The sequence below is a fragment of the Phaenicophaeus curvirostris genome, chromosome 6, assembly GCF_032191515.1.
Source record: "Phaenicophaeus curvirostris isolate KB17595 chromosome 6, BPBGC_Pcur_1.0, whole genome shotgun sequence".
Lineage (NCBI taxonomy): Eukaryota > Metazoa > Chordata > Aves > Cuculiformes > Cuculidae > Phaenicophaeus > Phaenicophaeus curvirostris.
In genome coordinates, this window is record NC_091397.1 from 1,798,628 (window position 1) to 1,824,000 (window position 25,373).

Consider the following 25,373-nt stretch of genomic DNA (forward strand, 5'->3'; position numbering starts at 1 on the left):
GCCAGAAGAATATATAACCGAAGGAAGATAACTGGTTATTTGAAAGGCATAGTGCAAATGTTTTACTCTGATTGTAGCAGTCTTTCCCCTTCAGAATGTCATTCTATAGCAAGGATGTTTTCTCCAGTGCCTGTTACCTTAATGACACTGTTGCTGTGGATGCTGGAAGTGTGCACCTCCGTGCTGGAAGTTGTTCTTAGTTGCCGTTTCTGGAGCTGGCTCAGTTGAAAAGAGAATTTGAGATCTCGGTCCAGCTTGTTTCCTCTCACTAATGAGATCTTGGCAGAATAACTCTTTATTTCTCTGCTGCAGGGAAAGTTGTCCTTTGCCAATGGCTTCACTTTGGAGGGAACCTTTACTAACAAATCGGGCCAAGGTCTTCAGACCCACGGCATCCTGAACACATCGAATGAGCAGCTGGATGAGAGGATAACCAAAGCGTGAGTAAAAACAGCTGACTTCTTGGGTCATGGCTTGTATTTTGACTTAGAGGAGTACTGGATCAATCCCAACAGGGATCAAGGAAGTTCTTACCTGAAAGAGTAAGTTCCAGTTCTTAAAGGGGGTCCTACAGGAAAGCTGGCCAAGGACTCTTTATCAGGGAGTGCAGGGACGGGACAAGGGAGGATGGTTTTAAACTGAAAGATGGGAGATTTAGATTAGATATTAGGAAGAAATATTTTCCTATGAGGGAGGTGAAGCACTGGAACAGTTTGCCCAGAGAAGCCATGGATGACCCATCCCTGGAGGTGTTCAAGGCCAGGTTGGATGAGGCTATGAGCAACCTGATCCAGTGGAAGGTGTACATGCCCATGGCAGAGGCGTCTGAACTGGATGATCTTCAAGGTCCCTTCCAACCCAAACCATTTCATGATTCTGTGAAGCTCCAAAGATCTTAAATTGAATAGTGGTCTATGTGGAGGAAGGCTATGGGGCCAGGATTAGAGTTTTGCAAGGTGCTGGTGATGGTTTAGCAGACAATGGTGCAAGTGATGGGCAGGAATAACTGAGCTGAAGCTGTCAGGACACACCTTTTGGTACAGACTCTTATCTTCAGGGCTGAACCCTGCAAAACGATGCTTTGGTTGACTGGCTGGTGGTCCTGTGTTCAGCAAAATGAGGGTATCCCAGTGCAAAACACAGCTGCCTGTCCCCTGAGGGGAAATCTTTTCACAAAACCCAGTTAAACTTCCTCTTCTTTCCTCCCCAAAACATTTCCTGTGCTTTTTAGACAGCAATAACTACTGGTGGTTGCTCAACTGTCCTCTTGCTTTCATTTTTCTCTGCAGGGTTTCAGTTGAAGTAAATAGTCTATAAGTAGAAACATCCATAAGTGGAGCAGAAATCTTGTGATCAGTTCAGCAGAAGAAATTCAGATTATTAACGTTCTATGCACCAGGAATTTTTCTTCACCCAAAGTACTTGTTTCCAGGGCAGTAGAACTGAGCTGATCTTCATTGAATTACCAGTTAGGCGCTGCTGTCTTTCTCTGCTCCTGTAATTCTTGTGTTAATATCTGATTCTGGAGAACGTCCCATATTTGCAGGTGAAGTCTGAAGTCATTGAGGAGGGACACAGGAAAGCCTAATGCTATGTTATGTTTTGCAGTCAGCTGGGCCTTGAGGAGTTCCCAGTAGAGAAGAGATGGAAGGGAATCTATGACCAGTTCCTGGAGTTCATCCATTCTGGCTGCAAAGAAGAAACAGAGGAGTCTTTCATGGGGTTCCACATACAAACAAGCAAGGAGCTGCGGAAATCTCAGGAGTACCTCTTCTGCCAAAGGTATGAGTATTGCATGCCATCATTGCAATAGAGGAGCCCATTTGGGTAAAGGTTTACGTTAGGATCCACCTAAAAGTGTTACAGTTACGAGCTCAAGCATTATTTAGGTATTCCTCCTCATGAGACAGGAGGATGAATTGTAAGCCTGAATTTAGAGTTGTGATGCAACAGGAGCATTTTTCACAGAAATGGTCATTGGGCACTGGCAGAGGTTGCCCAGGGAGGTGGTTGAGTCACCATCCCTGGAGGTATTTAAAAGACTAACCATCAGCCCAACACCACCGTGCCTTCTCAACCATGTCCCATAGTGCCGTGTCTACACATTTTTTGAACCCCTCCAGGGAAGGAGACTCCACCACTTCCCTTGGAAGGCTGTATCAATGTTTGACCACTCTTTCAGTGAAGGACTTTTTCCTAATATCTGATCTAAACCTCTCCTGGTGTGACTTAAGGCCATTTCCTTTCATCCTGTTGCTTGTTATTTGGCAGAAGGGACCAGCACCCATCTTGCTACAACCTCCTTTTGGGTAATTGTAGAGAGTGATGAGGTGTTCCCTCAGCCTCCTCTTCTCCAGGATAAACAATCCCAGATCCCTCAGCTGCTCCTCAGAAGACTTATTCTCCAGGCCCTATTGAATGCTCTGCATCAACTGAGCAAACTCATTTGCCCTTGTGAAAATATCTAAAATAGATTAGACAAGCATATGCAGGATGCAACTGAGGTTGGTTGTAAGGGAGCTGGAGGCAACGGATTTAGATCATTGCAGGTGGTGTAAACCAGTGGAGCAATTCCACTGAAATGGATAGAGAAAAATCCATTTGTTCCAATGGTCTCATTGCCTGCTTGGTGTCTACCTGCAATACCAGTTGGGATTTATCCTAGGGCTTCATTGCGTCCTTTTCCTTCCTCACCGTTCATTTTCCAGGGGGACTGAGGACATATCCTGGAAGATAGAAGATATTCTTGAAGAGCTTGTCCAGCACGAGGGGCAGAAGTCACTACAGAGTTATTTAGAGAAGGTAAAGTTTAAAACCATGATGATCCACACCTGTCCACCAGACATGGGCACGGCTTGTAGCAACTTTCTGTTGCTTTCTGGACGCAGATATAACACTGCTGGTGACTTCAAGGGTGTTCTCTAAATTGTGTGAATACCTGTGCTTGTGAAGAGTGATACCCTTTGTGCTTTTTGGATGCTCATTTTGTGTACAGCTGTACAGGCCAGGAAGTAATGATAAAGCTTTACTCTTGGTTCTCAAACTGTGTCAGAGAACAGCCAGCTGATGGAAATGATTTATCAACTTCCATGCTCTCTTAGTTGTTTTTTCCTCAGGCAGCCTTTCCCTGAAGCACCCTCTGCCCTCTCTTGGCACAGCAAACCTCATCAGAACAGCAATCCTACTAAGCATTTCCCTCCCTGGTAATGGGAGGAGAATAGGCTTGTGGCAGCAAAAATAGACCAAAATTATAGTTGATTACCTCCAGGTTTGTTATTTTTGCTGACAAGAGAAGGTTGGATGGCTTTTCACTATTATTCTGCACTAATGGCAAGGGCTGACTTGTAAAATTTAATATTTCTCTGCCATGCAGGCATTGAAGTCCTCCCTGCACCCACTGGGAAAGCTGCTGAAGGCCTTGATGATAGCTTTTCAGGCAACATATTCTGGGATTGGGGCCAACAGACACTTGCTGACTATGGCACAAGAGGAAGTCAAGTACTACGCGAAGAAAATATGGGAGTTTTACCAGTAAGTCAAGCACACTGAGTCCTTCCAATGGGTATCAGCATAGAGGGATTGTGGAGTGGACCATTTGGGTCATTTTTTCAGGTGACGGGACTGCTTTATTTCACAGCATATTTTTTAGAAGAGTTGCTTCAGGGTGGTGCTAGATAAAAAGATACTTGTAATAATTAAGGTCATATGGACCTAGGAAACGTTTATTATTGCTCAGTACATGACCCAGGGGCTTTAATGCAACTAAATCTCACTGAGCTGTTGCCCATGGTAGAGTGGGTTGGATTGGAAGGGACTGTGAAGGTCAACTAGTCCAACCACCCTGCAGGAAGCAGGGACATCTTCAACTGGATCAGGTTGCTCAGAGCCCCATCAAAGCTGACATGGAATGTTTTCAGGGATGGGGCTTCTACCACCTCTTTGGGCAACCTGTGCCAGTGTTTCACCACCCTCAGTGTGAAAAATGTCTTCCTAATATCCAGTCTAAACTTCATTTAGGCAAGCAGAAATATGAGCAAGAAACCTTAATAAGTAATGAAGACAGCAAAGCATATCAAGAGCACACAACTGTAGCGTTTGGTATCTATGTTTGAATTAAAAATAGTTTAATCTTAACATGCCTCAACTCAACAAGAGTTAAGAACTTGCAGTGTAAGCACGTTGTTGGGGCTTGGCTGATGTGGGTAGGGACTCTAAAATGAGGTGGTTCGATTGTGTGGTTGTGTCCATGCATAATTAAAGACTGGATCAAAGGCATGATTGGGTCCTGTTGCTGTTTGAATATCTTTTAGAAGATACAAGAAATGCCACAGTAGGCAGAGGTGGGGACCTCTGCCTCTAGCTGCGCTCGAGGTGGTATTACCTTAAAAATAAGAGGTTGGATAAAAGTTCTGCTATTATCAGTGTAGTCTTGCGTGAGGAACGCTGCCAGCTCTATTATGAGGGGTTGTCTGTCCCAGAGAAAAGCAGCACAGCAGTTGGGAACAAGTCAGATAGGATTCAGTTCAACTGCAGCGTGACTTTGTCACTTGGCATAGCAGAGGGATCCAAGCTGTGCTTGTGAACAGTGCAACAGGGCTGATGACGTGAAAGTTAGTTCATGTGACGGTGCTTCACAGCTCAGTGCATGCCTTGGAAAGTTTGCTTCATGTCTCAAGACCTTTCAGATATGTAGTGTGGAGAGGGAGGCCCTTGCTTTATTGTGTCCTTGGCTATGAGTCTCCTTCTACAACAAAAAAAGGTAACTTCTCTCTAATGTTCATTTTAAGATTATGAAGTTTTCACTTGGAGATATCAAGATGATCCCAAGCTACTTTTTCAGAACAGAGCATGAACATCCTCTAATGTTAATAGATGGATTAGAGAATTGGTTGACATGACAGATCCCAAACCCTCATTTCTCTTGAGTGGGAATACAAGGAGATGCTGCTCAATGCAGACCAAACTTAGGATCTCAGCTGGAGTCCTGCATTCACTTTTGGAGTCCTCAGCACATGAAGGACATAGATCTGTTAGATTGAGTCCAGAGGAGGACCATGAAGATGATCAGAGGGCTGGAGCACCTCTGCTATGAGGACAGGCTGAGAGAGTTGGAGTTATTCAGCCTGGAGAAGAGAAGCAGCTTCCAGTACTTAAAGGGGGACTACAGGAAAGCTGGGAAGGACTCTGTCAGGAAGTGCTGGGTTAGGATGAGGGGAATGGCTTTAAGCTGAAAGAGGGGAGATTGAGGCGAGATCTTAGGAAGAAATTTTTTCCTGTGAGAGTGGTGAGGCAGTAGCACAGGTTGCTCAGAGGAGTCATGGATTGCCCCATCCCTGGAGCTGTTCAAGACCAGGTTGGATGAGGCTCTGAGCAACCTGACCCAGTGGGAAGTGTCCCTGCCCATGGCAGGGGTTTGGAACTGGATTAACTTAGAGATTCCTTCCAACCCAAATGACTCTACGATCTCCAGTGGCACCTCTAGTCTTCAGAAGCTATGGAGATATTTTTAAACCCTTAATAAATCCCAGCAGCTTCTGTTGGTAATGGAGAAAGCCCTCAAATGGTGAAACTGGAATACTGAAACAACGCTGCAAGGATTACAGAGCCTTACTTTTACCCCAATTGATGCTGGGACAACTGAGCTCCTCACTTGTGAATAACAAATTGCCATTAAAAAAAGGACAGGGGGAACTAAACCTTGCTTCTGCTCCTTTTCTAGGGGTTTGCTCCATTTGGCACTGGAACAGAAAGGCCAACTGCCTGCAAAGTGTGTGGATGGAGATACAAGGTATGTGTCACCACGGGTTGCTTGATTTTAACTGTTTGGATGTATGAGGTGCCTTCCAGAACAGGTTAAGTGCTGAATTGATTGTATTTGTCCATTTGAGCCAGATTTAGCACTTACGCTTTTCTGAGTGCAAATATTTCAGTATTTCTACTTGAAGCATGAGAGCAACATCTTCTAATCATGTTCTATAGCAGAAGAGAGTGGCGAGTTGGAGGTGTGTGTGGTACAGAGTAAGATCACCTACAGCAGCTGCTGTGCAGCAGCATCCTAGGACAGTAGTTCTAGTGCTACCATTTGCTTTGCATTAATCACAGGAACTTCATTGTGGGGGTGGAGACTTCCATACCAACAGTGAGAGAAAGGAAGGTCTGGAAGTAAGGAGTAGAGTGAGGTAAAAGGCATCATGTTGTGGACATGGAGTATTGCGTCCAGCTCTGGAATCCCCACCATAAGAAGAATATGGAACAGTTGGAATGGGTCCAGAGGAGGGCCATGAAGATGATCTGAGGGCTGGAGCACCTGTGATACGAGGATAGGTTGAGAGAGTTGGGGTTGTTCAGCCTGGAGAAGAGAAGGCTGCATGGAAACCTTAGAGCAGCCTTCTGGTACAGGACAGGGGCTACAGAAAAGCTGGGGAGGGGCTTTTTCCAAGGGAATGGAGTGATAGGATGAGGTGGAATGGCTTTAAATCAGAGGTGGGAAGATTTAAATTAGAATTTAGGAAGAAATTCTTCACAATGAGGGTAGTGAGACACTGACACAGGCTGCCCAGGGAAGTTGTGAATGGGGCATTAAGCAGCCCGGTCCAGTGGGACGTATCCCTGTCCATGGCAGCGAGGGTGGAACTGGACGATCTTTAAGGTCCCTTCCAACCCAAACTATTCTATGATTCTGTGTTTCTAGAATAAGAAGGAAGCAGTAATTCTGAGAGATCCAGATTTAGGGTCTTTGGGGGTGAGAAGAAACATCTTTATTCAGCTGCCCCTATTTGGTCTAGATTTCTCTTTGGTGTAATCTATAGCCAACCCCACATAGGCTGAATAAGACCAAGAGGCTGGTGGAGTAACAGTTGGAAAAGAGCTTTTTCTAAGTTTCTTTGGTCCTTCTTCCCTAAGAAACAACTGCTCTACTGAAACAGCTCGGTAAGAACACTTGGAGATAGGTCTCTGGTGCTCCAGGTTTCTTCCAGTGACTAAGGAGATGTTGTGGAGAAACAGTCCCCTCCTGTCCTACAGCATAAGGTGAACTTGCATCTTCAGCATGAGAATGTTATGTAGGTTGCTACTGTCCAGCTATGACATTGAACTCAAAGGTAGAGGAAAGAGAGGAGAACATGGAAAACACCTTACAGTCTCAGAAACTGCCTCTTCCATTGTGGCCTCAAGGTTATAGGTCTCACTTCATGACTCTGCTTTGCTTTCCTTCACCATAGTGATGAGACAGCATGCAGCGTGGTCCTGCCACTGATCTTGCCCTGCTTCTACCCTGAGCTTTTCATGCTCTACATGCTCTATCATGAAAGAGAAGACGACCTGTACTGCCAAGGGATTGTGGACCTAAATCTATTTCCTGACATCAAGCTGCTAGAGTTTCTGGATGTGCAGAAGTAAGTGACATTTTTTTCACCTCAGGGTGCAACCAACCAGCTGGGAAAGTAGCACCCAGGGAAAGCTCTGATGGCACTGGAGGAAAGGACACATAACCTGTTCCTGGGTCCATCATTGGCTGTAGTGCTGAAGTTTTCCATAGTCTGGTGGAGGAAGCCCAGTCACAGAATTCCTGCAATAGTCTAGAACAACATCGACTAGTGGAAAGCTGCTGTTTTCTATCTTAATTTTCATTTTCCTTTAGCAAAAATCCTCTTTTGTAGCTCATCAAACAAATGATTTGCTCCAACTCAGAAATAATCAGTTAGATTTTTTAACCCCTCCAGAGAAGGAGACTCCATCACTGCCGTGGGCAGCCTGTTCCAATGCTTCACCACCCCTTCAGTAAAGACATTTTTCCTAATATCCAATCTGAACCTCCCCTGATACAACTATCACTTGTTACTTGGGAGAAGAGACCAGCACCCACCTCACTACAACCTCCTTTCAGGTAAATGTAGAGAGAAATAAGGTTTCCCCTCAGCGTCCTCTTCTCCAGACTAGACAGTTCCAGTTCCCTCAGCTGCTCCTCATAAGACTTATTCTTCAGAATAAGTCTGGAGAATCCATCTTGGAAGTGAAGCATGAGGACCAAGACTCAAGAGGCATGTGAGCTTTTCTAACACGGCTTCATCTGCACCTCAAGGGCTTAAGCAGGGCAGTAGTGGATTTGGAGACTCCATTTGGCAATTTGATTCAGTCTATGCTCATGATTGAATGTGAAAGTGCCAGAACTTTCCGCCAGTTATTACAGGAGCATCTGTGAGTAAAATGAACCCTACACTCAGGCTGATGAGCATAAGCTATTAATTCTTCCTGTAGGAGTGCAGTGAGAGGAGCAAACACAGCCTCATGTGCTTACAAGAGTTTAATATCACTTGGAATGAGGAGATAAAAGCAGTCAAGACTGATTTAGGGTGGAGTTAAGACATAGACATGTGCCTTTAAATCTTCTCTCTGTAATTTCCTTTCAGACATCTCTGGCCTCTGAAAGATCTCACCCTGACAACCAACCAGGTAAGAAATAAGTCTAGGAGCCAGCTTTGATGTGTTAGTCATGAGATGGCATTGAGGCCACGTGTTGGACCTTCACCTAAGCATAGAATCATAGAATCATAGAATAACCAGGTTGGAAGAGACTCACCGGATCATCGAGTCCAACCATTCCTATCGAACACTAAACCATATCCCTCAGCACCTCATCCACCCGTGCCTTAAACACCTCCAGGGAAGGTGACTCAACCCCCTCTCTGGGCAGCCTGTTCCAGTGCCCAATGACCTTTTCTGTGAAAAATTTTTTCCTAATGTCCAGCCTAAACCTCCCCTGGCCGAGCTTGAGGCCATTCCCTCTTGTCCTGTCCCCTGTCACTTGGGAGAAGAGGCCAGCTCCCTCCTCTCCACAACCTCCTTTCAGGTAGTTGTAGAGAGCAATGAGGTCTCCCCTCAGCCTCCTCTTCTCCAGGCTAAACACCCCCAGCTCTCTCAGCTGTTCCTCGTAAGACCTGCTCTCCAGCCCCCTCACCAGCTTTGTTGCTCTTCTCTGGACTCGCTCCAGAGCCTCAACATCCTTCTTGTGGTGAGGGGCCCAGAACTGACCCCAGGATTCGAGGAGCGGTCTCACCAGGGCTGAGTCCAGAGGGAGAAGAACCTCCCTGGCCCTGCTGGTCACGCCGTTTCTGACCCAAGCCAAGATGCCATTGGCCTTCTTGGCCACCTGGGCCACTGCTGGCTCATGTTCAGTCGCTGTCAACCAACACCCCCAGGTCCCTCTCCTCCAGGCAGCTTTCTAGACAGACTTCTCCCAGTCTGTAGCACTGCACAGGGTTGTTGTGCCCCAAGTGCAGGACCCGGCATTTGGCCTTGTTAAACCTCCTGCCATTGGACTCTGCCCAGTGGTCCAGCCTGTTCAGATCCCTTTGCAGAGCCTCCCGACCCTCCAGCAGATCGACACTTCCACCCAGAAGCAACCACAGAGCAGACTGCATTCAGAAATGGACGGGAATATGAGCTCTGCATGGGATTGCTTTGTAATGCTCTGCTCGGTGTTGTTTCAAAGAGCAGTCAGGGTGGCTCTGTAGACATCTAAGTGTGTTCAGAGTGATAGTATCTACAAGTTTAATTTGCTTTCTTTTATGGGTAGCAAATGGGCTTATTTTGGGTCCAGCACTGAGGAGCCATGTGGTGGCTTTCAGAGAGATGATTCTGCTTCAACTCTTTGTCTCCCTTTCAGAGGCGGTCCCTTATCAAAGACGAGTGTTTCCTGTCTGCCACAGAGTGTTTGCAGAAGCTGATGTAAGTCACCATCTATAATCTCTGACTGATGACCAGATCCGACAGGGATTTTTTGTATATCATAGAATAACCAGGTTGGAAGAGACCCACCGGATCATCGAGTCCAACCATTCCTATCAAACACTAAACCACACGGAATGCAGGGATAGGACACAGCAGAACAGTTTTAACCTGGAAGAGGGGAGATTTAGATGAGATATTAGGAAGAAATGTTTTCCTGTGAGCATGGTGAGGCACTGGAAAAGCTGTGGAAGCCCCATCCCTGAAGGTTGTCAAGGCCAGGTTGGATGGGGCTTTGAGCAACCTGATCCAATGGGAGGTGTCCCTGCCCATGGCAAAGGGTTCGAACTGGATGATCTTCCAGGTCCCTTCCAACCCAAACCATTCTGCTATTGAAAGCACATCTGGGTCAGCCTGCAAGACAATTTAAAGAAAAGTTGTTTGTGGTGCTATTTCAGATGAAAAGAAAAAGAAAGTGTAATAGAACTACTTTTTGTTTAGGGAAAAAACCCAACAAACCATAAAGACATTATCTAGTATGTTTAAATGCAACCCTCCCCTGGAAAATATGTCCTTTTAATTTTCTGGAAAAGTTCATACACACAATCTGGCTTTGTAATGGAGTTCAGTCACGTCAGTCTGCATAGCAAATTGGGCCTGGCTGTGACTTCTTGGTTGTGATAGAGCCTATTGCTTTGGACACATTGACCTACATGAGGTTTATCCATTCAGTGTGGCATCCGAAGCTTTTAATGTAGCAAAGCAGAGCTCTATTTAAGAAGCTCAGTTTGATTTATTGGCTTGAAGCCCAGCCTAGGGGATGGTGCTGCAGTAATGGGTGGGAAGGAAGACAAAAGGGAGCAGGGAAGTGTTGTGGGATCCATCAGATAGGAGCTCTTGGGTCCCTAAATACACTAGTCCTGGTGAGACCCTCCTTGTGAATGCCAATATGACTTCTTTTCTGGGCAAGGCAACACAGGCTACATGGAATCATAGAATGGTCTGGGTTGGAAAGGACCATGAAGTCCAACCCCTCTGCAGTAAGCAGGGACATCTTCAACTACATCATGTTGCCCAGAGCCCCATCCAACCTGACCTCAAATGTTTCCAGGGATGGGGCATCCACGACCTCTCTAGGCAACATGTTTGTGTTTCACTGTCTTCAGCGTAAAAATATCTCTTCCTAATACCTAGTCTAAACCTCATTATGGGCAGAAAAACCAACCTTATAGGGGTGACAACCGTATTTGTTTCTTGCAAGAGCAATATCTTGATAGGACTGCCCAAAGTCATTCATCTCATATTCCAGCATTTATTTGAGGGGCTATGACTTAGATTAGCCTTGTCTAAAATGGAAGGCTGATATGAGGCTGAGCAGCTCATACTCAAGACTTGAGAAGACTCAGGGTCCACCTGAGCAGACTCAGGGTCCACCTGGATGATGACACACCCTGGTGATGCCTCCTGGCATACCCTTGTTGACTCCTTTTTGTAGTGTGAGGGTCTCCTCTGTGTTCTTTTTAGTTCTGCTGCTTTATCTCTTCAACTATATAGTGGAGGCATCTTTGACATGATTGTTTTCACACTGGCAGCACCACAGTGGATCCCCGGGAAAAGCTGGTGATCCTCCAGAAGACATATGAGGAGATAGAGAGCACAGTGTCCCGGGTAGTGGAGAAGGACTACAAGCTCCCCATGGATGACCTGTTGCCCCTTCTGATGTACGTTGTATCCCGAGCAAAGTAAGTGGAATTCTTTCATTTCCCAGTCCCACTGTAGTGTGATACCTCAGTCGGAGACAGGACAGCCGCGATTCCAGGCCAAATAGTTCAAATGAAAAACTGGGCTTTGTGTTTAAACATGATTTTTTTCCTGAGCTGTTTTGTTTCCTATGTTTCTATTTTCTTCTACTGTCCACCAGCTGTGATGCTGTGTTGTCTGTGACATAAAGCAGCTAGAGGCTTCCAGAGAGTCCATCTCTTATCCAGAAGAACAGTTCAGGATTGTCATGGGAAATGTGGTCTGACCTGCATCTGCAGAAAATAGGAACATGATGCCTTTGAAGGCCAATTGTTGATGCCTTCAAGGCATCATCTACATATTGTACTTCCTCTGTTTTCCATTCTCAGTGGGTCACTGTGATCCAGGTTGGAGACTAGGAAGGTCTTGAACACCGACCATCTAGTCATTAGGCTTTTTCTGTGGAGGAATGACTATAAATGTAACACGCTGCTGCCAAGGAGCCTGTGTCCCTGATGCTTTCACTGAACATCCAGGAACCTGCTTACATCCAGTAGAATGAAACTGTACTTCATTTTTTCATGGCAAATTTAAGTCAAAATTCTTGACTGACTTCCTGAATATGCTTGGTCTCCCAAAGAGGGCAAAATGTTTAAACTGGGGGCCGTGAAATCCAGAAAATTGCTTGGTTTTTTTTCCTGCAGTCATGTTGGATGACACAGGTTTGTCTTCTAGGCAGCTTTCTGGACTGTAGAGGAGGGAAACAAAGAGACTGTGTCAAATGGGACGTGATTGTCCCGCTCTGCTCTGCACTCGTGTGGTCCAACCTTGAGTGCTGGTTAAAAGTTTTGGGCACCAGAGGATAGAAAGGATATCACGCTACTGGAGAGTGTCCAGGGGAGGCCACAAAGTTGGTGATGGATTTAGAGAAGAAGCCATATGAGAAGTGGCTGAAGTCACTTGGTCTGTTCAGCCTGGACAAGAGGAGGCTGAAAGGGGAGCTCATCACAGCCTACAGCTTCCTCACAAGAGAAGGAGGAAGAGGAGCAGGCTCTGATCTCTTCTCTCTGGTGACCAAGAAGAAATGGCAGGAAGATGTGCTAGGAGAGGGTTAGGTTGGGCATTAGGAAAAGGTTCTTCACCCAGAGGGTGGTGGAGCACTGGAACAGCTCCACATGGAAGCAGTTATGGTGCCAAGCCTGACGATATTCAAGAAGCATTTGGACAAATGCCTCAGTTGCATGGTGTGAATGCTGGGGTTGTGCTATGCAGTGACAGAGGTGGACTTGATGATCCTTGTGTGTCCCTTCCAGCTCCGGAGATTCTATGATTCTATGATTGATTGAGCATCTTTGAGATCTAGTCATGCTAGTCCTCAAGGACTCAGTCTCCGGAAGATCAAGGGGATGCACAAGGAATCAGCAGTGGACTTCCAGATCTGTGCCTCCCTCTCTCCACAGTCCGGTTCCAACCATGAGCCCACAAACACCAGTCCCCAGAGATTTGTTCTAATTGTGACTTTTTTTTTTTTTATTATTTTTACCTAGAATACAGCACCTGGGAGCTGAAATCCATCTGATCAGAGATTTGATGGACCCCACCAATCAAGGAGGACTGTACGACTTTCTGTTAACAGCACTGGAGGTAAGGAAATATTTTCAACAAAGAACCATGGCCAGCAGGGTGAGGGACGTGATTCTACTGTTATGAGACCCCACCTGGAGTCCGATGTCCAGTTCTGGAATCCCCAATGTAAGAAGGAGATGGAACTATTGGAAGAGGTCCAGAGGAGAGCCATGAAGATGATCTGAGGGCTGGAGCTCCTCACTTTATGAGGACAAGCTGAGAGTCGGGGTTGCTCAGCCGTGAGAAGTGTCTGGGGAGACTTTAGAGCAGCTTTACAGTACCTGAAGGGGGCTGCAGGAAAGCTGGGGAGGGACTTTTTCCAAGAGCCTGTAGTGATAAGATCATAGAATCATAGAATAACCAGGTTGGAAGAGACCCACCGGATCATTGAGTCCAACCATTCCTAGATGAGGTGGAACAGCTTTAAATGGAAAAGGGAAAAACTTAGATTGGATATTAGGAAGAAATTCTTTATGATGAGGGTGGTGAGACACTGGAACAGGTTTCCCAAGGAATTTGTGGCTGCCCCCTCCCTAGAAGTGTTTGATGTCATGTTGGATGGGGCCTTGACCAGCCTGGTCTGGTGAGAGGTGTCCCTACCCATGGCAAGGAGGTTGGAACTGGATGATCTTTAAGGTCCCTTCCGACCTAAACCGTTGTATGATTCTTGAGTAGCAGGGACATTGATGCATTATACTCTCACTTATTTTTAGAGGGCTGTTTATATGCCTTGCACGGGTTATTTTCCTAATAGTCTAGAGAATATGCTTATCTTTTTAATTTATAATGCACAGATTTAATCTTGTGGGGTCACATGGCTTCACTTTGTGTGCAAGAAAGGAAATATTGGCCCAAAGTTCCAAAACTGCTCCTTAATGAGTTGCTCTGTTCCTTGCCCAGTCATGCTATGAATACATCCAGAGGATGAGACTCCACCAAAGAGAGAACGGCCACGTGCCCCACAGCTCCTGAACCCCAGGACTCAAAGGGAACCTCCTCTCTGCTGCACTTTCTTGACCAAACACTGTTGGATGAAGAAGCAATCGAGTTCTGGCTGCCTTTAAATAGGGAAGAACGGTTATTTATCAGATGAGGGTTTCTTGCTGAATTTTCTCTTGGACTGGCTGTGATGGTAAAGCTCAACCATACAGATGCAGTGGGCTACAAGCCTTCAATGTGCAACCTTGGCTTGTGCTTGGGAATCCCTCTGTGGAAAGTGGCCAAGTTTTCTTTCGCCCTGCAGTTTTATTTCATTTTCCTGCACATTTGCCTTGAAACCTCATTTAATCGTTCTCTCAGAAGCTGCATTTGTTCTGTGCTGGTGAACTGACATAAGGGAAAAGAGGTTATTTTATAGGAAGTGGACAAGTGGAGCCACGAGGACTGTTTTGGTGGGACTGTTCCTGGCTGGCAGAACTGGGGCATAGACAGGACAAGCCATCTCCATACTTCTAAAAAACGCGTTACTGGAGCAAGGTGTTTAGTCCTGTATCCCCACGAGGATGGTTTTCCATTCCCTTTCCTACCTAAGCCAAACTGAGTACCTCTCTGTTGCATTGTAAAGCTGCTATTGACTAACTAACTTGTTTTGTGATACTTATGAGTGTATATTTATACTCTGCAGGCTCCTGTTAAATCTCAGGGATCTCACACTTGCACCTTGAACACTCTCGTACTACTTTAACTCAGCAGGGGTTCCTGTGTGCATTGTCCTGGGTGAGAAATGCAAATGCATTGTCCTGGGTGAGAAATCTTAAATCCTTGTGAGACAACGCATAAAACCACCTGGATTTCTGCACTGACAAAGCTGCAACCCCCCTGGTTTTCCCAGGTGCAGAGCTTTGTGCTGACAGATCACCCACTGACACCAGTGGGGTACAAACAGAATAGAATTGGGCTGGTTTTTATGCAGCCTTTATAAAAGGCAAAGGGATATTTGGTATTCTGTTCCTATCAGACAAAAATAGTAATGTTGGAGTTACAAATTTAGAGCAAAAGCTCTTTTGAACTAGATTTTAACCTGCTTTTTTTTACCATTTGACTTTAAATTGTCCAGGTTTGCAACTTCAGGAAAACAAAACAACTCTACAGACTCTTTCCTCCTGTTTATCACAAGTACTATGCTTTAATAAATAATACAATGATTACAATATTTAATATATTGATATGAGAGTACCCTAATGTATGTTTTACAGTAACTCATATTTAAATAAAGCTGTCTAATTTTTAAGAGATTCCAGGCTCTCACAATTCTTATTCCAATCTTGTCACAGTCTTGAAACACTTGAGGATTTTTCTTCTCTTAACTTCAGAAAATATTCGGCTACCTTATTCATGGGAATGGAGAATGTCAACCATAAATTAATCTCCTAATGTAATTGTAAGAGATTGAATCAATAAAAGCAACCTTTGTGCCCCTGTTCCTTGCCATATCGGCAAGGAGAACATGGCTTAAACTTTTCATTTCCTGTGATTAAACTCTTAATTTCTTTGCCCCATTGTCTCACGCTGAGCCTTAGCTGGCCCTATGAAGGAAAGCTTCAGAGCTGAAGATGACGTGGTACAGAGAAAGCTCAGGTGAAAAGTGAGAGTGAGAGATGAAATCCCCCTTCCTTTACTTGAAAAGGAACCTCCTTAGCCATCTTAATTGCTGGCCCATGTTTTTTCTTACCAGTGTTCTGGGGGAAGAAGTACTAACTGCAGAAATGAAGCCTCTTCCCTAAGAGCTGCTGCCTGATTTTTTTTTCCATCACTGCAAACACATGCCATCCATTCAAATGAGGATGTAGTAAAGTGTTTAAACTGGTCTTGGGTATGTTGAAATACTGGGCTCTCGGTCTAAGAGCAAGACTTGTAGATTTGCTGGTTTTTTTTCAGCAAAGTCAAGCAGCTCCAGATTCATGGGACATGAAATGAAAAAAACATTGTTCATCTAAGCAAACCCTTTAAAAAACTGCGGTGTTTAAAGTGGTTGGTGCCCAGAGCAGTTGCACCGCATGCAGTGAGACTGGGGAATACAAGATCAAAAACGTGCTTTCCTACCAATGCACTGATTGTCTGCTTTAAATCATTGTTCCGCACCTCTATGAAATCTCAGCTTATTCAAGTAAGGAAGAAAGCTCCATCTGCCTCTCTTTGAGAATGTAAACAGCCATAAGTAACTGCCGTGAACTTCTAATTTTTCAGCATTGCCCAAAACTGGCAGTTTTCCAGTCTAAAGAAATACTCTGCCAGAAGGTTTAATCACTGAGATGTAGTCACAGCTGTTTAAAAAAAAAAAAAGGTTTGTTTTCTGCATACTGCATTCTTCCATGCTCTGGATATTGGGTTTAATTTCAGGTACTGTTTCCTACCCAAAATGCAGAATGTATACTACAAAAATAGGACATGCAAAATGCATGCATGTACAAACTCCACAGGCTTATCTAAAAAACAATTGAGATTTTTCAGCCTACCGAAGATTTCTACTATTGCACTTTCTAAACACAAGGTTAGTGGTTGCTCTTACTGGTCACCTGGTTGAAAACTGAGGAAGTTCTTGAGCAACAATTCAAGTAAGCCCTAAAGGGGCAACTAAGGTAACAGTGTGCAGCCGTTTGTGCTTCTAGGCTTTCTCACCAACCAGTAAAAGCAAGAGGGCTACTTCACTGGAAATAATCTTAGCCCAAGGGTAGTATCTAGGTTGAAAATTGTGCTACGTAACCATGCAGTAGTGCTCTTTATTTGGTGTGCTAACAGCATGGCTTTTTTTAAGGAGACAATACGAGGCTACTTGCTAGCTTCCCTGATTAATCAGATCTCTGCTTGATAAAATACTGTGCCTTGAAATACTGAGTAGAAAAGTGAGAGTACAGTCAAGTTCTTCCTTTTGATGTGGATCACGTGCTTGAAGTATTAGTGGCAAACTTGCTATCAGGACTGCAGCTTCCTGATATGTTAAATTTAATCCTGCAGGCCCTGCAGACATATGAAAGTTGAATGTACTCACAACTTTCAGCTTTAGAGGGGTATCACTGTACAGAAAAATACAGTCAGCCCTTCCACATCCAGGCTCCAGCTATTGAGCCAGCTCAGGCTTCAAGGGAAGCTCATTAACTAGGGTCCTCTAACATTTAAAAGACTGAGCTGCACCTGGAAGGAGGACAGGTCTTAAAGCAATTTTAGGTGTGACCAGACAAAGCAGAGCTTAGCTGTGAAGCCTGCAGTGCAGGTTTGCCACCTGTATATAGTGCTCTCAGAAGCAGAAGAAAGAGGTTGCAGACCACTGCAATCTCAGTATTTAGCCCTGACAGAGCTAAGCTTGATCCACAGAGAATTTCTGTTCCCTTTCCCTGAATGCAGGGAACCAGCAGGGCTCGTAATATAATACTAACATGATCTAGGTTTTGCTTCATGTGAGTATCTTCCTGACCAATGACTCTAGGTACTAAAACGCTGTCAAATTAAAAATCATCTTACGAATGTACTCTCCCCACTCTATATTAAGGCTCTTTGTATTTAAACTGCAACAGCTATTAAACAGGGAGGAGTCAGTCTTCTACAAGCACCCATTTTGCAAAAGATTCATTATACAAAGAACTGAATAAATAGGAAGTTAGAGTAGTGCTGTATCTATTGCTGCTTTCAAGTGGTGGAGTAATGCCTCCGGAGGTGGAGAAAGTGACGTCAGGTCTAGTTTCTTGAAATCTTCATTAGCACTCAATGATGTTAACACCTTCACAGTCCTCTTTAAATCAAACACTGCGTGGAGCATGCCCAAGGTGGAAATGGCAGCTTTTGGAGTGTTCTTTGCCGAAGCTTCGTCATCAAGGCCGTTTTCCAAGACAGAAATCCTGTTCTCTGCAATAACTTTAAGGAAGTTGTAGAACTCCTTGTAGTCTATACCCGTGCAAGACTTCATGATCAACTAGGGGAAAAAAATAAAAGCACTGAAATGGAAACAACTGTCCTTATTTACCGTAAGAATTACAAAAACGTGTTTTGTCAAGCTAGTAACTACCTGGAATCACAGTAACCATGATTAATCATATTTTCTTGTAATTCTTCAAGGGGAGTAAAATTCTTTACCTTACTTGAAGTGCCACTAACCCCAAAAGAAAGTCTATTTCTTCTAAGTAGGCCAGGTTGGATGGGACCTTGGGCAGCCTTATCTACTGGGAGGTGTCCCTGCCCATGGCAAGGTGGTTGGAATTTTTTAAGGTCCCTTCCAACTCAAACCATTCTATGATTAAATGACATTGTTTTTTGAAACTAAGGATATTAACCTAGCAGTGGTAAAATCCTCCAGAAATAAACTTCACGTTTGTTTCATGCTTCAGATTTTGAAGCATACAAGAACCAACACTGCTAAATACAGTTATGCATTCCTCAAGTATCGCTTTGGAGACACAGAAACCTGCTGTCATGTTCACTTTAATTTTGTTTGTTTCAGATTTACTGTTTCATCATGAATGGTCTTCAAACCAGCTCTTCTGTGCAGGGCCTGTCTTATTAGTTTTTCTGTTTGCATTAACATGCATTTATGTTTAATAAAGGAGAACATAGATACTACATAGAGAGTTGATCTTGATGCTAACATTAACCTTGGTAGTTGAAGGAGAATAGTTGAAGCATTAGTTTTTCAGACAACATCTTGACCGCTTTGACAGAGCAAAGATTCACTGGTACAAGCCTTTTCCTATCTTCCAAAAGTAATATTTGATTTCTTGCAAAATGAAGTTCCAGGTACGAGGTTAAGGAGGGCCACGAAGATGACAAGAGGACTGGAACATCTCCCATAAAAGGACAAGCTGAAAGAGTTGGGGTTATTAAGCCTGGAGAAGGCAAGGCTCTAGGAAGACCTGAAAGCAGCTTTCCAGTACTTAGAAAGGGGCTACAGGAAAGCTAGAGAGCGGCACTTTATCAGAAAGTGCAGGGACAGGATGAGGGGGATTGGTTTTAAGCTGAAAGAGGGGAGATTTAGATTAGATGTTAGGAAGAAAATTTTTACTATGAGGGCAGTGAGGCATTGGACCAGGTTGCCCAGAGAAGTCATGGACGTCCCATCCCTGGAGGGGATGTTGGATAAGACTTAGAGCAATTCGATCCAGTGGAAGGTGTCTCTGCCCATGGCAAGAGGGTTGGAACCGGATGGGCTTTAAGCTCTCCAGCTCAAACCATTCCATGATTCTATGACTTGTGTCTCTTAGAGCTCATAAGGTGTTGCAATGCACCCCGGATATATGTGACCCTCTAATAGTGAGTCAGGTATCCAGCACCACATTGTTATACCTGGCATTGTAGGTGCCAATCATCCATAGGGTCCTTCCATTCATTGATTTCCCGCTGGACAGCTGCTAATTCATCCTGCAGGAAACACCACATTATAGCCACGTTGCAGCCATTCACCCAGTTGTGGTTAATGGAAATTGTATCCTCCTGAAGGCATAATCATAGAATAGGAAAGCGAGAGAAAACAGTGGTCAACGACACTAGTGCTGCAAAATGTAAAATCATATTTATAGCAAGAGAAATGTTTCTTTGGCACCAACACCCGCACTGTGCTGAAAGGCTGTCACGTTCTAATGTCCCTAAAAAAATCAAGCCTTGTTTCACTCTAAAATGGGAAATGTCTCTAGTTCCTCTGTCTGAGCATGTCTTTTAAAGTCAAAATGGTGGGAGAAGGTGGTGAGGAGAAAGAATAGCGTTGTTAATTTTGGTTTGTAATCGCAAAGATCAATTTGTTAGCTTTCTCTATTGTATTAAAATACACAGTTAGAAACCAAGATTAACAACCTTTTCATAATCCATCTCACGTAGTGTCCTATTTCTCAGTGACTGGTAGCATCTAATGAGGAAAAGCATAAGAAGAGAGGGTGCAGACAGCTTCTAGTTGTCAATGAGCCAAGAAGCTTATGAATTCATGCGTGCTTTTGGCCACAACCTTGAGCAGCCCCTTACAGACCTTTCCTCTGTGAACCTCTCTAAAATTTACAGCCCAGTTAGACTTTTGGCATCCACAACATGCCGTGGCCATAAAAGCTTGATTCAAGCCTGCTGTCTGATTATCTCTATCTGTTGTGAAAAGGTTGGTATCAGTTATCTTACCAGATTGTAAACCTGATGATGCCATCCACTGGGGATGAAGACTATCTCCCCTGCTTCCTGCACAATTTCAACAGGGGGTTGACTTTGGTTGTAGCGAGGGTAAACACTCTTGTCCCGAAGAGTAGGTGCAGTCACGTCAAAGGGTAAGTTGCCGTGGCGGTCTTTCAGGTATTCCTCCTGTCCCGCAGGGTACAACAGCCACTTCTTTCTCCCACATATATTGGCTGACCAGCTATAGGAACGGAAGACATCGGCATGGAACGGAGTCCTGTGGGACAAATCAGAGGTTAAAGAAAACACAGTGCCTAAAAGGTGCAAGATAAGTTCAGGTCTCTGAGAATCAGACATCAACACAGAAATCAACCTTTACTATGCAAACCCAATCCCAAATTGTCATCCTTTCTTTAATTTTGACAACTGTAAGTATTAAAAGGCCACTTTTTTGACATAGCATTGCAATGTTTCATATCCTCTGTGCTTCTGCAGCCGTTAGTTTTGAATCTGTCCTGCAAATACAGCAATGGCAGGAGATTCAGTGATGTGAACTGATGAGATTATTGTAAATGCAACTTTATCACCAATGCTGGACTTTACTTTTCACCTACAAACTATCTGACCAACTCAGCAGTGCCCCTCCAAGGCTTCTGCTGACTCTGCAAAGCACAAGTGGCTGATGATCCCCAGGGAATTTCTGCTCCAAAATTTTACATAAGCTAGCTGACAACTTTTTTAGATTTTGTGGGCACAGTTCAGGGGTTTTTAAAGAGCAAAAGCCCTTTAGCTGACTGCATAAGGACAGTTCACATCTAGAAACAAATGACCTGCTTGGGAAACAAGATTGGCTGAGTTCAGGTGCAACACCACACCCTATGTCCAAACACTGCATCTGCAGCATGATGATATCTTGAAGCACAATGTGATAATCTCTTGTTACATTAAATCCTAAAAATGAGTATGTAAGACTGACAGAAACGATGCTGGCTTACCATGAACCTTTAGGTCCCATGTAGACAAACCGGTAATCATCCACAGCTATAGCATCCCAGTATTCATTGAGCCAGTCGGATGAGAAATACACAGGGGTTGTGTAAACATCTTGCTCAGGGAAAGCTCTGAAAAAGATAATGTGTTGGAAACGGCTCTGAGAAAAATGCAGCATTGCTCCTTCTATTTCAGTCCCCAAAACCCAGACACAAAGACCAACCAGGTCTCTAGGAGGCCATTAAAGCTTTGCTGCCATCTCCTCTATATCACTGACAACTTTAGGTGAATGGAAAATGCCCACAACAGTGCTTTTCTGTCTCCCAGAAAAGCCACAGAAGCTAACTGCTATTTGGGAAACTAACTATAGCAATGACAGTTCCTAATAAACACATTCTCTTCAGACGAGACCCCTGCAAGGCTGGTTGTCCAAGTGGATGACAGCTTGGGCTGTAAGGTTTTGGAGGGAAGCCAGGCTGTGGGATTTTCACAGCTGTGTGGTCTTCTCCCACAGGATGGGCTGCCCCCTTGTCCATGTTTGGCTGCACAGCGCTGGTGTATAGGAAAGTAAATGAGGAAGCAGATACTGACGAATTTCCTCTATTTTAAGTCACTGGCATGCATAGAAATGAAAAGGAGGTGATCACGAAAAGCTTGATTCACAGCAGGATACTATTAAGAAAGAAGAAATTTGAGTGAAAAATACATAGAAGTCCTACACAGACACAGGGAACGGACAATGCAGTCACCCTGCAGGCAGCAGGCCAGAGGAGAAGCAAAGGTAGAACACGGTGAAGAGAACTTTAACAACTGAGGGCCTACAGGAAAGCTGGGGAGGGGCTCTTTATCTGCGAGCTCAGTGACAGGATGAGGGGGAAGGGGTTTAACTGAAAGAGGGGAGATTCAGATGAGGTATTCAGAAAAAGAATTCTACTGTGAAGGTGGTAAGACACTGGAACAGGTTGCCCAGATAAGTCATTGATCCCCAATCACTGGAGGTGTTCATGGCCAGTTTGGATGAGACTTTGAGCAACCTGATCCAGTGGAAAGTGTCCCTGCCCATGGCATGAGGGTTGGAACTGGATGGGCTTTAAGGTCCCTTCCAACCCAAACCATTCTATGTTTCTACGACTGGGAAGATTAACAGAAAAGAAAATTGAGAATAAAGGATTACAACTCACACACAGTGAATTAAACATCACTAGAAATGTCTCCCTTCTTTCTAAGAAGTAAGGTTTGCCTTCTAGCAGTCAAAAAAAAGCCCAGTATTCCAGCCACACGGTTTCCACAGGGATAACACACAGTTACTTACAAGACATATGAAAAAGAAAGCTCTCATGAATGTCTCCAGGAAACAGTGTGTTGTTTAAAGATCTCACCATAAGAATTATGCCAAGAACTGAGCAGTACAGGCTGATACATTGGTGGGCAGGTGCTAAAAACCATCACTGCCAGCATTTAAACAGTTAGGCATTAAAAATGGAGTGTTAAGGGTCCATGGCAGCTCTCGTCTGTGCGTGGTGTGCAAGGTTCTCTCTTACCTGCTCAGGTGCCAGTCCTTTAGATAAAGGCACCCTCGGGATGAACGATAGCCATTTCTAATATACTCTTTCCAGTATTTTATATACTCCTTGAAGGGGAGCTGCTCCTTCGGGTTAGAATTGTACTCCTTGACGTCACAGTTGGCAACAGGTACCACAGCCTCGCCTGGAACAGAAACACCTTTAGCCCACATGGGGACAGAATAACTGATGCTAAAACTGAGCTCCCTTAACGTTATCTCCTGCAGCAGCCTCTAATATCTCAGCCCTATCCGGCTAAATACAGCACAAACAAGTAAAGCAACAGCACCTGGTCCAGCTCTCACACCCAACACCATCACTCTATGCAAACACAATTCAGACCAGAAGTTATTTATTTAATATGACCTGAATTTTCCTCTTAAACTACATGAGGAGTGGGGTATCAATTCCTATTAAATACACAAATATTCTACATCCCAGAGAGATATTTCACTGTAACTACAGAATACTTTTCCCTTGCCTAGGGAAAATATCAGGTTAACGTTAAGCAGGTATATAAATTGGTATGCTTAAATTATACAGAGCTTTGTTATTTTATTTCCTTATGGGAATAAATTAGAGATCCGAATCCGCAAAACGTAGTGTGAGTATAGAAAATGAACATATTAACTTAGAAACAAGTTGGAGAATTGCTTGGTTTTGTCTACTGATTCTATTCCTAAGGTTAAAAAAGGGCTGTGTCATTTAGTATACATGTTTTAGATATTAAAAATGCCACGACTTACCAAACTTCTGCAGCAGATAATCAAAGTCAGGCTTTCCATCCCAAGTAACCCAGTTTCTCCTGCTGCCCCAGTCTTCTGTGAATTTAGCTGAGAAAATACAGGGATGGTTGGGAATCAAATAATCCCGGAAAAAGTCTGAGTAAGTAAATGAATCTACTTTGTCAATAAAGTCAACGTGTCCTCCGGGGAGGCAGAATGCACCCTGAGAAGAACTGTTGTGGTCACGATAAAAAGCAGTGGAACAGGCGAACGTTGCCCTGTCCATGCAGGCAGGAAAAACTTCCTGGCTGAGCCAAGACAGCGCTGACAGGATGCAATCCCGTTGTGCTACAGCAAAAAAAGCTACCTTAAAATGTAGCTTGAGTCTCTAAATCCATGAAAACTCACAAGAAAATACAAACGGCCAGAGGTAAAACAAGAAGTCGTGCAGGAGCATCCCACCATGCTGGGCTAATTAGAATTTTCCATAGTTCATAGGGTTTAATGCTGGTGGGATCCCCAGCAACAAAGTTGTCTCTACAGATGGTGAAGATGTTGCTTTTCCGTTGTCACCTTCTTGCCAGGGAGGCCACAAATCCTTCCAAGGCTGGTTCCTTCCTGAAACAGCAGAATTAGCAATTTCAGTGGGATATCCCTGCTAAATTAATTAATTGCACGGAGGAGGGATAGGAATCCCCCAAATATTTGGGGCCTTAGGGCACCACTGCAGCCCAGCGACTGTACTGGGGCTCAACCCTTTGTCAGGAGAAAATATAATCTCCAATATCCTCCCACCTTCCCAAAGCTTTCTCTATGGGCTAGGCAGCAATCATAAGCTGAAAAAGGTGAATAATGGTAAAAAAAAAAAGGTGAACAATGATAAAAAGGTGAATAACGGTTAAAAAAAGGTGAATAACGGTTTAAAAAGAAAAAGGTGAATAACGGTTTAAAAAAAGGTGAATAATGGTTTAAAAAAAGGTGAATAACAGTTAAAAAAAAAGGTGAATAACAGTTAAAAAAAAAGGTGAATAACGGGAAAAGTGAATAATGGTAAAAAAAATGCTGAATAATGGTAAAAGAAGAGGCTGAATAATGGGAAAAAAAAGGGTGGATAAGAAAAAAGTCAATAAGGGTAAGAAAAAGGTTGATAAGGGTAAGAAAAACCCAAGCGGTGAATACTGGTAAAAATGAGTGAATAACAGTAAAAAGGGGTGAATAAGAGTAAGGAAAAGGGTGAATCAGGGTAAGGAAAAGGGTGAATAAGTGTTAAAAAACCCCAAGAGGTGAATACTAGTAAAAAAAGGCAGAATAATGCTTAAAAAAGGAGTGAACAATGATAAAAAGGGTGAATAACAGTAAAAAAGGGGTGAACAATAAGAAAAAGGGTGAATAACGGTAAGAAAAAGGCCAGTAAGGGTAAAAAAGGGTGAATTATGGCAAGAAAGGGAGAATAATGGCTAAAAAAAGGTGAATAATGGTAAAAAAAAGGGTGATTAATGGTGAATAAACAGAAAGCGTCTAGAAAGGCAGGAGCAGACCGAGCACAGGGAGGGAAGGAGGAGGCCCGAGGGCAAACGAGGCCACACGCCCCGCGGGGATGGGCTTCAGGAGAGGGGAGACACCGAGGGAGGAGACCCGGGTGCTCGGGGTGGGAGGAGAGGAGCCGCCATGAGGAGCCCGAGGGGGGGACCCGGACGCCACAGGGCGTCGCACACTCCACCCCCACCTCGTATTCCCGGACCCTCCGCGCATCCACGACCCCGCAGAACCGGAAAGGAGAAGGGGGGGTGTGTGTGGGGTGTGTGGGGTGTGTGGATACTCACCGGGACACCCCGCGCAGGGCAGGACCCGTGAGGACGAGCGGAGAGAGGGATGGGGGAACGGCGGGCGCTCGCGGAACCACGGCGATGGGGGGGAGGGGCCCGGG

At 44.4% G+C, this 25,373-nt stretch overlaps 2 protein-coding genes across 6 annotated transcripts in view; one reads left to right on the forward strand and one right to left on the reverse strand.

Moving 5' to 3' along the window:
* The window catches only part of ALS2CL (ALS2 C-terminal like), a 57,595-nt gene extending 42,267 nt beyond the window's left edge, over nucleotides 1-15,328 (forward strand). For all 5 annotated transcript variants that reach the window (XM_069859147.1, XM_069859148.1, XM_069859152.1 and 2 more), the window contains exons 16-26: nucleotides 313-440; nucleotides 1,609-1,782; nucleotides 2,709-2,802; nucleotides 3,374-3,531; nucleotides 5,720-5,788; nucleotides 7,221-7,394; nucleotides 8,409-8,451; nucleotides 9,665-9,726; nucleotides 11,319-11,468; nucleotides 13,014-13,110; nucleotides 13,993-15,328. In XM_069859147.1, the coding sequence (XP_069715248.1) occupies nucleotides 313-440; nucleotides 1,609-1,782; nucleotides 2,709-2,802; nucleotides 3,374-3,531; nucleotides 5,720-5,788; nucleotides 7,221-7,394; nucleotides 8,409-8,451; nucleotides 9,665-9,726; nucleotides 11,319-11,468; nucleotides 13,014-13,110; nucleotides 13,993-14,064 (1,221 nt within the window). In that variant the 3' untranslated portion in view covers nucleotides 14,065-15,328. The remainder of the gene's footprint in view (nucleotides 1-312; nucleotides 441-1,608; nucleotides 1,783-2,708; nucleotides 2,803-3,373; nucleotides 3,532-5,719; nucleotides 5,789-7,220; nucleotides 7,395-8,408; nucleotides 8,452-9,664; nucleotides 9,727-11,318; nucleotides 11,469-13,013; nucleotides 13,111-13,992) is intronic.
* Nucleotides 15,329-16,683: 1,355 nt separating this feature from the next.
* Nucleotides 16,684-25,353, reverse strand: JMJD4 (jumonji domain containing 4). The gene is made up of 7 exons (XM_069859190.1): nucleotides 25,270-25,353; nucleotides 23,468-24,064; nucleotides 22,701-22,866; nucleotides 21,165-21,290; nucleotides 20,179-20,446; nucleotides 19,363-19,509; nucleotides 16,684-17,998 (listed from the first exon to the last, which is right to left on the reverse strand). The coding sequence occupies exons 2-7, from the start codon at nucleotides 23,730-23,732 to the stop codon at nucleotides 17,687-17,689; spliced, it is 1,284 nt and encodes a 427-aa protein (XP_069715291.1). The 5' UTR covers nucleotides 23,733-24,064; nucleotides 25,270-25,353; the 3' UTR covers nucleotides 16,684-17,686.
* Between the last annotated feature and the right edge of the window lie 20 nt (nucleotides 25,354-25,373).